At 42.9% G+C, this 13,790-nt stretch overlaps 1 protein-coding gene across 4 annotated transcripts in view; it reads left to right on the top strand.

The window, feature by feature from the left end:
* Positions 1-1,524: 1,524 nt before the first annotated feature.
* The window catches only part of Nup214 (nucleoporin 214), an 85,100-nt gene continuing 72,834 nt past the window's right edge, over positions 1,525-13,790 (top strand). For 3 of the 4 annotated variants that reach the window (XM_015497426.2, XM_048812875.1, XM_048812874.1), the window contains exons 1-11: positions 1,525-1,683; positions 3,639-3,834; positions 4,434-4,585; positions 5,796-5,994; positions 7,316-7,386; positions 8,927-8,990; positions 9,472-9,575; positions 10,342-10,448; positions 11,186-11,252; positions 12,194-12,320; positions 13,382-13,543. In XM_015497426.2, coding sequence (XP_015352912.1) covers positions 1,639-1,683; positions 3,639-3,834; positions 4,434-4,585; positions 5,796-5,994; positions 7,316-7,386; positions 8,927-8,990; positions 9,472-9,575; positions 10,342-10,448; positions 11,186-11,252; positions 12,194-12,320; positions 13,382-13,543 — 1,294 coding nt within the window. In that variant the 5' untranslated portion in view covers positions 1,525-1,638. Of the gene's footprint in view, positions 1,684-2,258; positions 2,284-3,638; positions 3,835-4,433; positions 4,586-5,795; positions 5,995-7,315; positions 7,387-8,926; positions 8,991-9,471; positions 9,576-10,341; positions 10,449-11,185; positions 11,253-12,193; positions 12,321-13,381; positions 13,544-13,790 lie in introns of those variants that run through there. The other variant, XM_048812876.1, reaches the window with a different exon arrangement.

Here is a 13,790-nt window from a genome sequence, read left to right as displayed (position 1 = left end):
TAAGTTTTTTATTTTTTCCTTTTAGTTATACATGACATAGAATATATTTTTTAACTTATCATGCATACATGGAGCCTAACCAAACAGAGAGTGGCAGTGTTATGCTCGAATTTGGGACCCCCAAAAGACCACCAGAGACCCAAGATCGATGTAAGCAGCAAAGAGGTGTTTATTGCGAACTAGCTCGGTCCTCCATGCGCACATAGCAACTGGTGACGCTGAGATGCCCTGAGCCCACAGTTTGCAGCAGTTTTATACATTCTTTGGAGAAGGCAGGGACCCCCACATACATCATAGCATCTCTTAGCAAATCATCACACAGCAGGAAAATCAAATAACAACTCTAAAACATGATTAGCACATTCCCTGGCGGGAACAAGTTGGGTAGGGGTGATTAGTTACTACAAGAGGGGGATTCATTTGAACTGACTGGTTTAAGCCAAGAGGGGTGTTCGTGCTGAACTACGTGGTTTCCCAACACCATAAACTACTGGGAGGGTCATCTGGCATCCCAGGTATTTCCCTATCTCATGCTGATTGGTGGCTGCTAGGGGGTTGCTATGGGTCCCCACCTAGCCTGACTGAGTCAGGGACACCTAATTTTAGCAGATCTCTCCTGTTATTTGTAGATAAACAACTTAGCAGGGTGGGAATGTGCCTAGGAGTGCTCTGTGGGTCTTTCCAAGGACAAAGGTCATGTCCCTTCCTTGGACAGGCTTTGATCTGAGGTAGAGGCTGGTTTTTCAGCAGAATGTCCCTGCTCCCCCAGCTGACTCAACTTGCAAGTTAAGAACCTCTGCCCTAGAACATTTATAATTCTGCAACAGAAATCTCTTCTAGGTAGGACTGTACTATCAGCCCATTCTTCCATCTGAACTCTGGCTGAGGGCCACAGGAGAATTTTCTTAACTTCCCCGATTTCATCAATAAAATGTTAATAAACCCCCTAGGTGACTAGGAGGCCTTGAAGGTTAAACAACATGCCATCTAATGTGTTTTCTGCAAAACTCAGCACAAATTCTTTAGTGACCAGAAGTGGATATGGCTTTTACTCTGGAAATGATTACCTTGACAGGAGTAAACAAAGCTGGTCTTCGGTGTCCTTTACCCTCCCCATTTTTGGCTTTTGTCATTAGACAGATAAGGTCACCTGTGGGGAGGCCCTAGTCTACTCACTTTGAACTTATCTGTTTCCTTCCCTCAAAGCCCAAGCCCTTAAAAGCTGTCCCCTGGAAATATCTATAAAGTTCCTAACTCTGGATCGGAAGCTGAGAACAGCCACCCGCAGGTAAGGGTTACTATAAGGTTTCCAGGGAATAAGCTTGTACCGCTGAGGCACACGCCGCCAATGAATGAAATGAGCCGGTGCAGGCTGCGCACGCGGGGCAGGGAGAGGTCCAGGGCGCAGGCGCGCGGGGTCACGGCCACGCCCCTCGTCGGCTCCCGTTGGCCAATGAGGGCCCGGGCGGCGAGCGCGCGGCTTCCCTGGAATCCACCATTGACGTCACCAACGCGCGCCGGAAGTTCGCATTCCGCCGCGCGCCTCTGGCGCTGAGGGAAGGAAGTTGGTTTCCGAGCGGCCTGGAGCGGAAGGCCGCGGACCGCGGCGGCGGCTGCTTCGACGAACAGGGCGGCGCGATGGGAGACGAGATGGATGTCATGATCCCCGAGCGGGAGATGAAGGTCAGAGACTGGCCGGGGCCTCCCTCCCTTCCTGGGTCCCGGCGTTGCCGTGGATCCCCGCCTCCGGCGCCCTCTTGAACAGTGGATCGCGATTCCAGGTCCCGCCCGCCAGCCCGCCGCAGCTTCCCGGCCCTCTTGGCCTGGGGCGCCCCTTGTGCCGTCCTAGCCGCTTTCGGGTGGTGGGCGCAGGAGCGTGGTGGTGACTGCTGTTGGTCGTGTGCCAGGCACTGTGGTGCCCTTTCCAGCACCTGCAGAGGAGTCGCCAACAGAGCAGCAGACCGAGGCCGGAGAGCAGTTTGCCGGGTCACAAGCGATCAGGGGACTGAGAGCCGGGCTCCCCCAGGACCCGCCTTCTCACTCTCACTTCTGGAAGGCGGGCCAGAACAGGGAAGACCATCCGCCCTGCAGACCTCAGTTAATCGGACGGGAACACGGTTTTTTTTTTTTTTTTTTTTTTTNGAACAGTCACACTAAATAGATGGGGAGTCAAGGAAGACTCGCTCTTCCCCAAAGGTCCCAGTCTGTCCCAGAGAGAGGAGAATATTATCTTTGAAAACAAATGAATTCATGGAAGACTAGGAGAATCAGGCATGAACAGCGGTTAGGGAAGGTTTCCAGGTCATTCATGTCTAAAAGCTTCAGGGTACTAAAGAGCATGACAGTTGAAGGAAATGAAAACTGAAAGTAGGTAGGGGTGAGGGTGAGGTTGGCAGTAGCTATGGCAAAGGAGAAGACTCAGTTTTTTGTTTTTGTTTTTGTTTTTTTTTTTGGTACCAGGGCCTGAACCCAGGGATACTGCCCCCCTGAGCTATACCCCCAGCCTTTTTATTTTGAGGCAGGGTCTCACTAAGTTGCTGAGATCCTCCTGCCCCAGTCTCCTGAGCCACTGAAGTTACAGATGTGCACCACTGCACCTGGTGAAGACCAAGTTTTAAAAGGGAAATAGAGTGTTGTGAGATGATACTGCAGAAGTGGATGGGTATAGCCATGCCTTCCCTTGTAGCCTGTAGTAAGGAGTTTACACTTGTGTTTTAGATGTCCTTACAGCTGGAGCTGCAGTGGTGCACTGTTTGCACACAGTACTTTTAAGATGTTCTTGTAGATTGAGTTTTCTCTTCTGTTCATTCGTGTGGCTGAGGGTTTATCAATTTTATTTATTCAAGTACTTTGGATTAGACAAGCGAGTGCGAAAGAAAGGGAGGGGAAATGGGAATAGGAAAGATAGGAGAATGAAGCAGACATTATTGTCCTATATACACACATATGATTACATGACCAGTGTAACTTGACATCATGTACAACCAGAAGAATGGGAAGTTATACTCCATATATGTATAATATGTCAAGATACTTTTTACTATCATGTATAACTAATTAGGACAAATAATGTAGCATTTAGTTTTTGCTTAAAGGTCTCTAGTGGACCTTTTGTCTAGTGAAATTTTAAGCATTTGACACAAGTAAGCCAGTTCTTGGCATTTGATCATCTCTCTGTGGTTATTATTTCAGTATATATTTATTGAGTACTGCATTGGAAGTTAAAACTTACAGCGAGGTTGAGTGATGCTTTCAACATTTAATAGTAATTTGTTGAGCACCATGCTGTGTCAAGAAGCAGTGAAGCACCACAATCCAGGATAAGATTATAAATAATAAAGTGTAGCTTTGATTCAGACAATAAACACAACTGGAAATTCAGATAAATTTTAGATCAATGTGAGCTGGATTTACCAAGGAAGGCTTCATGGATTTTTCTTTTCATTTATTTCATTCAATAAATATTAATGATTGCTATGCCAGGCACCACCATAAGCAGAGGGAGTCTAAAGACAACTTATATGATCATTGACCTTGGGGTTTTAAATATATTTTTGTTATACTGAAATTATGTCTGCCGGAGTATAAGAACAGACAATTCCTGTTTTTCCCAAATTGACTTTGTTTTGATCCTTCAGGATTTTCAATTTAGAGCACTGAAGAAAGTGAGAATCTTTGACTCCCCTGAGGAGTTGCCCAAGGAACGCTCAAGTCTGCTTGCCATATCTAACAAGTATGGTCTGGTCTTTGCCGGGGGAGCCAGTGGACTGCAAGTTTTTCCTACTAAAAACCTTCTTATTCAAAACAAACCTGGAGATGATCCCAATAAAATAGGTAAATTCCCTGATTGATGTTGCATAGTAGAGAGAGAGCTATGGTGGCTCACTAGTATGGTTTTTTTTTCTCCCAAGAAATCATCTTAATGTTAAAATTAAAACTGGTTTTGGATCTAAGATTGATTGCCAGGATGACTAAGTTCCAGGTAGGAACTTTTCTTTGGTCCTTTGTATGTCTCAATGAGCCCTTCCTTGGAGCTCAGAGGAAAGAACTTAGCATTAAGCCATGCTTTGGTTTTGCTCAGTTGAACTTGAGTTCTGGCTCTTCAGGAGAAGAGCCTACATAGGTTTTTAGTTGGTACAATAATACCATCCAAATAAATGGGAATCTGTATTACTTGGAGCATTTGTGGCAAAAATATTTTCAACAAGGGCAGAAGTCACAGTTATTCCTATGACAGCAGTCCTTGGATTACATAATGCATCATTATATTTCTATGTGAAAATGAAGATTTGTCTGTATAAATAGGTACCAGGCAGTATAGGTTTATGTAGATACAAAAATATTTCATATTGACCTGGATAAAGGGTTTTGGCTCTATGCTTAAAATATGCTGTTTTTTTTTTTTCCTTTTTTTTTTTTTTTTTCCTTTTTAGTTGATAAAGTCCAAAGCTTGGTTGTTCCGATGAAATTCCCAGTGCATCACCTGGCCCTGAGCTGTGATAACCTCACACTGTCTGTGTGCATGATGTCTGGTGAATATGGTTCCATTATTGCTTTTTTTGATGTTCGGACATTCTCAAATGAGGTAAGCTACTGATAAAATGTAATGTCAGTGTGGAAACCTAAGGAGATTTCCTCATGGAATTGTAACTTGGAAGTTCCTTAGGTTGGCTCTTCAAGTCTTTTTCTAGATTAAAATATGGGTTGGAAAAAAAAAAAAGACCTTAGCTGATCCTGTGGCATATGCCTGTAATCCCAGCAGCTCAGGAGGCTGAGGCCCTAGCAGATGAGAGGAGACCTCATGGGGGTTGCCACTGAGTGTGAATTCAAAGCCAGCTTCAGCAAGATCCTATCTCAAAAAATAAAAGGGCTGGGGATTGGTCAGTGGTTAAGTGCCCCTGGGTTCAATCCTTATTACCAAAAAACAAACAAACAAAAAAACCCTTAACTATAGAATCGTAGGTCTTTGAGACAAAAGGCCTCAAAGAAATTATTTCGTACACCACCTTTCACAAATTGTTATCATTTTTCATGAGACAGCCAGTCAGGAAGGCTTAGGTGACTTGCCTGAAACTTCAGAGTTAAAGTAGATACTGTGTTATCTACATGTGAATAAGATATGGTCTCTGGCATCCTAATGCCATGTTCTTCCATATAAGTAGTTTACACATGATAATAAGGCTGGGGTTGTGGCTCAGTGGTAGAGCTCTTGCCTAGCACGAGTGAGGCACTGGGTTTGATCTTCAGCACCACACAAAAAATAAAATGAAAAAATAAAGGTATTGTGTCCACTTACAACTAAAAAATATTTTTAAAAATGATGATAATAATGCGTATGTTTGTACTGACTGTATGTCCTACAGAAAGCATTTATATGTCTTGTCTAGTTTGTGCCTACTGTAACTTCCCATAGTAGGTATGATAATCTTCATTTTATGGATAGAAAAACAGACTTAAAGAGTTTAAATAACTGTCCAATGTCCCATCAGAGCCAGGTGGCAGAGCCAAGATTTTAATGTTATTCCTGCTTTTTATTGATTATTTTGCATTTGTATATTCCCATGCTGGGAATCCCTCTGAGTGTGCTAGAATAATTCATTACCATTTTCAAAGTTCTGTTGAAATTGTAACAAGTAGATAGGTTTGTAGAGTCAACTCTTTTTTTCATACTTAAGGGAGAACAATGAACTGTGACTTATGAAAACTACTTTCAGTATTTTCCTTTGAATGTTAAATATATCTGTGTATTTATTAATGTATTAATTTACTTTGCTTCTGTGTATTTATTTTAAAAGGCTAAACAGCAGAAACGCCCATTTGCCTATCACAAGCTTTTAAAGGATGCGGGAGGCATGGTGATCGATATGAAGTGGAACCCTACTGTCCCCTCCATGGTGGCAGTTTGTCTGGCTGATGGCAGTATTGCTGTCCTGCAAGTCACAGAAGTGGTGAAAGTATGTGCCACTCTTCCTTCCACAGTGGCAGTGACATCTGGTGGGTAATAAAGGCTTTCACTTCATAATATACAGTAATGGTAATCTACTTAAAAATTAATTTCTGGAAGTTAAAGGGAATGGTTCTTTGTTTTATGTATAGTTTTGTTGTTGTTGTTAGAATAGATTATATTCTTTATTTCCATAGATAACGTCTTTGAAGCCAAATAGCATACATGAATTAATTTGAATGTGTTTGGGTTATTTGGAGAAAGAAAGATTTTGGTATTGCTGGCTTAAAATTGTGTTTTTGAGAATATTTTGTTTCTGTCCAAAAGAGTGGTCCTCTGAAAATCATTTGTACCTTCACAGGAAAAGCATTAGAAATAACAAATAGAAGCAGGAGATAAGTCATAATGAAACCAGAGTTTTCCTGCTTCTGCTGCTGGGTGAGGTCTACATAAGCTGCAGGCCTCTGCAGCTGAGAAACCTGTTTGTAATGTTAGCAGCTAATCAAGCAGGTATGCCTGCCGGTGTCAGCTCCAAGGGTTATACCTGGCAAAGCCCAGTTGTTCTCCACTGATGTTGAGTGGCATGCTAGCAGCTCTTAATGGTGGGCTGTGCTCTCCAGTGTTGAAGCAGATCCCAGGAGCTTACCACCAATTTCTTCTGGGTTCTTATGAATTTGAAGAATAAAATCCACAGATGGGGAAGAGTGCATAGAAGAGTAGGATTTATTCACATGGGAAGAAAGAGAGCCCTAGCAGATGAGAGGAGACCTCATGGGGGTTTGCCACTGAGTGTGATAGTCCCTGGGTTTATATAGTTCTTTGGTCAAGGCTGTTGGTCAAAATTTATGCTGATCATGTTTTCAAAAGTATCAATGCTATTGGTCCCAAATTTACGCTAATCATTAGGTTTTGGAAAACTGTTAATTCTATTGTTTGGCCCTGCAATCCCATTCAGGTCTGCTATATTTTCTTTTTGCCTTGGCTGGTCGAGAGGGAGGAGATTGAGATCTGTGAATCCTGGATGCCCAGGGGTTGGGCTGCGATAGTGGGAGAGGTCAGCCTTCCCTGGCTTGCAGTGTCTCAGGCCCATGGTGGTGTGGCAGGCTCTATGTGGCTGCAGACCACACTACTTTCAGTTCTCAGCAGGGACTGGTGGACTGGCTGTGCAGATTGCGGGCTGGTGAGCCACGTTGGTGATTGGCTTGTATTATTAAAATGATTGTCCTTTTTTCATTCTGCTGGGTAGGGAAGATCCATGTCTGGCAGAGGAAGGAGAAGTGGTGATTACATATGTAGCTGTTGTGTGATAGGTGGCATTGGTTTGCTCCATTTTCTTCCATTTTTAATTGGCAACATTTTCTTTTTGCCCAGTGTGCTGGAGCCCCAAAGGAAAGCAGCTGGCAGTAGGAAAACAGAATGGAACTGTGGTCCAGTATCTTCCTGTAAGTTCTTGAGCTTCAGAATTTTTCTTAAGTTGCCCACTCTTTGCGGGGTGGTTTGGGAGCCTCTTTGTTGTTTTTGCTATTAGAAAGTAATTTATGCTGGGGTTGGGATTGTGGCTCAGTGGCAGAGCACTTGCCTTGCATGTGTGAGGCACTGGGTTCGATCCTCAGCACCACATAAAAAAATAAATGAATAAAATAAAGGTTAAAAAAAAAAGTGATTTATGCTCACCGCAACAGTGAATGAAGAACAGAGTGGAACTCTTTCCTTTACCCCCTAGTCCTTCCAGTGGCACCCACTGTATTCTGAAGTGGGTGGCCTTCCTCACTTTTCTGGTTGCTTATACAGATAGTCCATGGGCAGAGGCATTATCATGTGTTGCTGATTAAGTAACTTGTGATCATATTCTACTCACTGTTCTACCAATATTATATCCCCAGTCCATTCAATAAAAATGAGTTTAAGGGGAAAAGGAGTTAGTGGAAAAGCCGTTAACATGATGCAGACTCACTCCATGATGTAGACTCACTCTGCGTTAAAGCCCCGCATTTGTCTTAACTCAGTCCACTTTAAAGGCTTGGTCCCTCCAGCTGTGGACAGTGGATAACAGAGGCTTCGGTTGTCTGTGTGTTCTCTTGTCCTCTCCCTGTGATTTTCTTGAGATAATACAAATATCCTTCAATACAAATTGACTCACACATGTGTCTGTTCAGTCCTGGATACAAAGGAAGGGTTCACAGGTCTTTCTGACACCTGTCCTGACATTCCTCCTGAGATTGCTCTCTGGGCTTCCTGAGTAGAAATGCAGTAGTTTAGATGTAAGGCCAAGGCTTGATTTTTTTTTTTTTTTTTTTTTACATGTCACATTTAAAGAAAATTTTGTTGAGATAAGTCTCTCTGATCACTCAGGCTGGCCTCCCCTTCTGAGCTCAAGTGATCCTCCTGCCTCAGTCTCCCAAGAAACTGGGACCATAGGCACACATGAGTGTGCCTGGCTTCTTATTTGTTATTGCCAAAAGTTGCTATGTGAAATTTGACACATACTCTGTTGAATGTATCAGCCTCTGAAAAGCCAGTTGGCTTGATTTTACTGCTTTGCTGCTTGCCTTTTTTTTTTTTTTTTTTAATCCTAGCTTAGCATGTGTTTATGAGCTGTGGCCCCAGCCCTATAACTTAATGTATTGAGGTCTTTTTCCAGTGCATTACCTGTAGAGTACTTCATCCTCTTTAATGGCTGCTTAGTAGTTCACTGGGTAAGTGTGCCACAGCTTGTCTACCCTACTATTTGGTAGTCACCCACATCAGTACTAGTAGTTCTGTCATTATATGTGCTGTTGCATTAAATTTCCTTGTTGCCTGCATCTGAGCATGTTTGAGTATTTCTCTAGGATAGGTTCTAGGAGTAGACAGTGTTCTTTTTGTTCGGTATCTTTGGCTAGGGAGATGGAACAGGGTTGCTTCTAGGGCAGCAGGTTGGATTTGGCAGTATTGGTTTAGGGATTATTTCATTTGATGACTCCCCCCTCCCATCTCTTTCAGACTTTGCAGGAAAAAAAAGTAATTCCGTGTCCTCCATTCTACGAGTCAGATCATCCTGTCAGAGGTAAAGATGTTTTCCGAATGAGCTGACCTAATGAGATACTGGCTCTATTACATAGACATTCCAGGTCAAATGACATACCTATGTACTTGTGCAGGGGAGTGTTGGTACCTGTCCCACGAATAATGTCACTATTCAGTCAGCTAATTAAACCGGTGTAGGGGTTACCCTCTGGACACCTGTGTCTCGTGGAGAATGGCTTGAAATGCATCCCGACCTTATTAAAATTTTTCAGAGTTTGCTCTGATTAAAATCCAGCAGGGAAAAAAAAATCTACCACTTTGAATGCATTTGGGCTTCTTGTGTCTGAGTTGTATTTAGTCACTGAAACCTGAAATTTCATTAAGTGTTAGTAATTCGATTTTTTACCCATAATATGTTAAATTTCATAGCATGAAGTGGCTATTTCAAACATGAGATGCTTTTTGCCATCTCTCTTGCTATCATTTGATTTCTTGCTGACTGGGGTGTGTGTGTCTTTCAGTTCTGGATGTGCTGTGGATTGGTACATATGTCTTCACAATAGTGTATGCTGCTGCAGATGGGACCTTGGAAACATCTCCAGATGTAGTGATGGCTCTGCTTCCGGTATGCACACTCAAGAGCGTCTTTGTCTTCTGGGAGTTTGAGATGGGAGCTCTCATGACTTTAGAGGCTTGAGTTTCGGGTTTCTTGGCTTCTTGGCAGTGATGGTGCAGATACAGGTGAAAGATTTGTGCCCAGGGACTAAAACTATGATGTCCACTTATGGCACCTGCAGATATTTAGTTAGGGGTAAGAAAAATGATAAAGCTTGCTTTTACTTAAGCCATGAACTGTAAATCTTGGTTAATCTGATAGAGAAATTTTAGAAAAGAGAATATGTTGATTTAAAAAATTCAAGTATTTCTTGAAAATATCCAGTGGGCCAGGCCCTGCTTTAAAGCTGAAAATACAGAGGTGATCAAAACAAAGTCCTTGCTTTTATAGATCTTGTGATTAATGATTGACAGTAAGTACAGGGTCAAGGAGGGACAAGGTGATGGAGAAAAGAAGGTAGTGTAAGGGATGGGTGGCGATGAGGGTACCATTGTCTATGGGGTGGTCAGCAAGGGCCTCTCTGAGGCGGGGCCATGTGAGCAGAGAATCGAAGAGGAGTGAGTCCTTTTGAAGATAAAGGAATAACATTGATAATAATAAGATCAGTAAAGTGTTGCTGAGTACTTAGTATGCTAATCTGTATGTTTGTACATAGATTTGAGTGAATTTTCTTGTCCAATTTAAATGGTTTTATCTTTTGAGATTCCAAACTTGGTAGGATTCAAGAAAAAGAATTGCACTTGAGATTTTTTTATTCTCACACTGTTCATTGTAGAAAAAAGAAGAAAAGCACCCAGAGGTATTCGTGAACTTTATGGAGCCCTGTTACGGCAGCTGTACAGAGAGACAGCATCATTACTACCTCAGTTACATCGAGGAGTGGTGAGCAGAAGGGTCACTGCTGTCACTGATAGGCCATACCTCAGGCACACTGTTCCCTGGCCATTTTTTCTGTGGGGGAGAAAGGTTAAGGCTGAGAGGCCCTAAACGTATTTTCAGCTGCTGCTTGATAATGTCTGTGACCACTGCTTCTGTTCCTCCCATCTTGAGTTATTTAGATTTAATATATACTATGAAAAATCCAGGGGCTGGGGTTGTGGCTCAGCGGTAGAGCGCTTGCCTCACATGTGTGAGACCTTGGGTTCGATCCTCAGCACCACATAAAAATAAATAAACAAAATAAGATATTTTTTAAAAAAGAAAAATCCAGTTTTCTCAATAGCCCCAGTGATGACGTATGAAAATATTCATCTTTGAGGAACATATAAGTTTCTCTCTGAGCAAAGTTTCCTTTGAAAGAAAGGTTGCATAAAGCACCCATTCCTTCATTAAGGTTTTTCTACTTTTAGGGGCTGTGTTTTGAAATCTGAGTTGATTTTATTCTGTATTCCTTTGTTTTCACCCAGGTAGACAGCAGGTAGATTCTTCAGAATTTCACCCCATAAACCAAAAAACTCAGCTCTATACTGAGAACTTTCCCACCTTTCTTTAGCAAGATAGGAAACCCTGCCCTCTCCTTGACTTGTGGAAGGAAGCTTCACAGATGTTAGTGTAGACCCAGATTGGCTTAGAGTTGTCGATGTGCTTGAACTTAATGGTCTTCTGGTTTTATTCTTAAGGGATTTAGTGCTGGCAGCATCTGCTGCTTCCACAGAAGTTAGTATCCTTGCACGACAGAGTGATCAGGTAAATTTCTTTTTTTTTGTCACTTTTCTGTTGTGTGATACATTTCTGAGAAGGATTTTGGAGGGAATTAACTATATGGTTAAGATTGAGATGAGGTCACAGCCCTCTTAATGGGTGAGAGCAAAGCCTAGATGACAGGTGCCTTAGGTATGATGGCTTGGATATTGCATTGGAGAGATGTGGGTGTCAGATGCAATAGTTCCTTCAGTGTGTTTAAAAAAAAAAAAGGCCCTCTGTTCTCTTAGATCCATGCACAGCCTGTGGAAGCATACTAGTAAACAGCCTCCAACCAAAGTGTACCTGGATATGTGGAGAATTCCTGCCTTGCTTCATTTGTTGTCTTTTTTCCTTTCACTTAAACCTGCTGCTTCTATAAATTATATAATTATTAGTTTTAACTATAATAATCAACTGTGGAAGAGAAACATGCAGATGATATCAAATTGTGATTCTTCAGAAATGCAGGTGTTTCTGAATTTACAGTGGGGCTGTACTGCAGTAAACTTTCTGTAAGCTGAAACCCACAAGTCAAAAGTGCATGGACTCTACCTCACCTACAGAACATCAGAGCTGGCAGCGCAGTATAGTGTCAGTTGTTTGTGCTGGAGACTGGCTGGCTGGAGCTGCAGCCTACTGCTGCTGCCCATAGCATGAGTATTCTAATGACTTACTTAAGTGTGATGCAAGGTACCTTGGAAAACATTCATGATAGTTTTATTCACAGGGCAGGGACTTCATACACCAGAAACAGAGAAATTAATCTTGAAAATAAATGCTCACTTCCTGAACTCTTCATGGTTTTGAGACTGTTTCCCCAGATTTCAGAGTTCCCTGTCAACACATGAAGCTAAATTATGGGAGGTCTTCTTCTTTATTATCTAAGTGATGTTGGGGGAAACAGTGCAAAGCTCTAACCCATGTAGACTTTCTTTTCCCTCTAGATCAATTGGGAATCTTGGCTGCTGGAGGATTCAAGTCGGGCTGAACTGCCTGTGACTGACAAGAGTGATGACTCCTTGCCCATGGGAGTTGCCATAGATTATACCAACCAAGTGGAGGTCAACATCAGTAAGTGTCACTGTGCTTGGTGCAGAAATGATCTCCTTACTAGTAATGGTTATTGTCAAAAAGCCAGGTGATCTACTCTGCTGGGCATTTTTAACTTCTTGTAGCATATTTCTACCCTAAGAGTGATGGGGGGTACCTTGTGACAGCACTAAAACTAATTTGAATGAGTTCTCATTGATGAGACCAGTGCTAGGCACTGTGTTTGTGTCCGCGTACTTTTAGAGTCTGCTTGAAGTATGTAACATTCAGATTTCATAGCTTGGTTTCCTTGCCCATCGAAGTTCCCTAGTGACCTCCCGAGGGAGTGACGTCCTATTCCAGGACTTCACATTACTGCTGGGTTAAAGCAAAGATGAGAAAACAGACTTGACATCTAAGGCTTCTACTTTGGGCTTGGGTGTGTGCCCTAAAGATGTTTTCTCCCCCACAGGAGCTCAAGAGCACTGTAGTGGTCAGTAAAATGTGAAAGTGTAAAGAGGAGTCTTTGTTCACTGGTGCTTTAGTTTAGAGAGCTGTCCCTCTTGGACACCATTAAGTTCCTTGTCCTTTCCTTGATCATGCTAATCCTTTAGTCTGATTAGCTCACTTACTCGGATTCTCTTGAAATATCCATTGGCAATGTACATATGTAGCCTTTAACTGTGAAGGACTATACAGTAGTTTGACCTAGCTTTCTGTATCCTGCTGTGTGTTTTCCAAAGAGTCTACTCTGTCATTTTCTGTTAAACCCGGCACTTCCTAGAGCCCCCTGTCTTGGTCAGGGAAATGCTGAACCTACCTCCTGAACTCTGAGACTCATAAAGGAAAGAGCCTTGGAGAGCACAGGGTTACCGGAGCAGCCTGCAGGGCCCAGTGGGAGGATGGTGACTTGATAGTGACAGGAACACTTGTTAAATAGCTGGTACCTGAAAGGTGTTCAGATCTGCATCTGTTGATGCACATGGGCTTTTGAAAGGAATCCCCTCTGGCCACTTCCCACTTTCTGTGCAGGGCAGTCTTTCTCTTCCGGCCCACACCCTCAAATTGACTTGGCTCTTTTATCACCTTTGTTTTCTTTTCAGATGATGAAAAGACTCTTCCTCCTGCTCCAGTTCTCATGTTACTTTCAACAGATGGTGTGCTTTGTCCATTTTATATGATCAATCAAAATCCTGGGGTTAGGTCCCTTATCAAGACTCCGGAGCGGCTTTCATTAGAAGGAGAGCGACAGCCCAAGTCTTCAGGTACTTGCCTCTGCTTGCTCTAGTGGAAGGGGATCCACCTGGGTGAGCACGGGAGCACTCTCAGGATGAGGACAGCCAAGGGATGCCTGTGGTAGTTCTCGCCTTTGCCCGTCTGTCTTGGTCAGGCTTGTGCTGATCTCTTCCTCAAACGTACACCCATGTCCTTGCCTTCCTTCACCCCTAGACTCATTTGCTAACCATTACTTTAGAGAAAGCGGAAGGTCAGCCACATTGTTCCTGTCAGGTT

This window comes from Marmota marmota, unplaced genomic scaffold, assembly GCF_001458135.2.
Source record: "Marmota marmota marmota unplaced genomic scaffold, marMar, whole genome shotgun sequence".
Classification (NCBI taxonomy): domain Eukaryota; kingdom Metazoa; phylum Chordata; class Mammalia; order Rodentia; family Sciuridae; genus Marmota; species Marmota marmota.
This window is presented reverse-complemented; position numbering and strand designations above follow the sequence as displayed.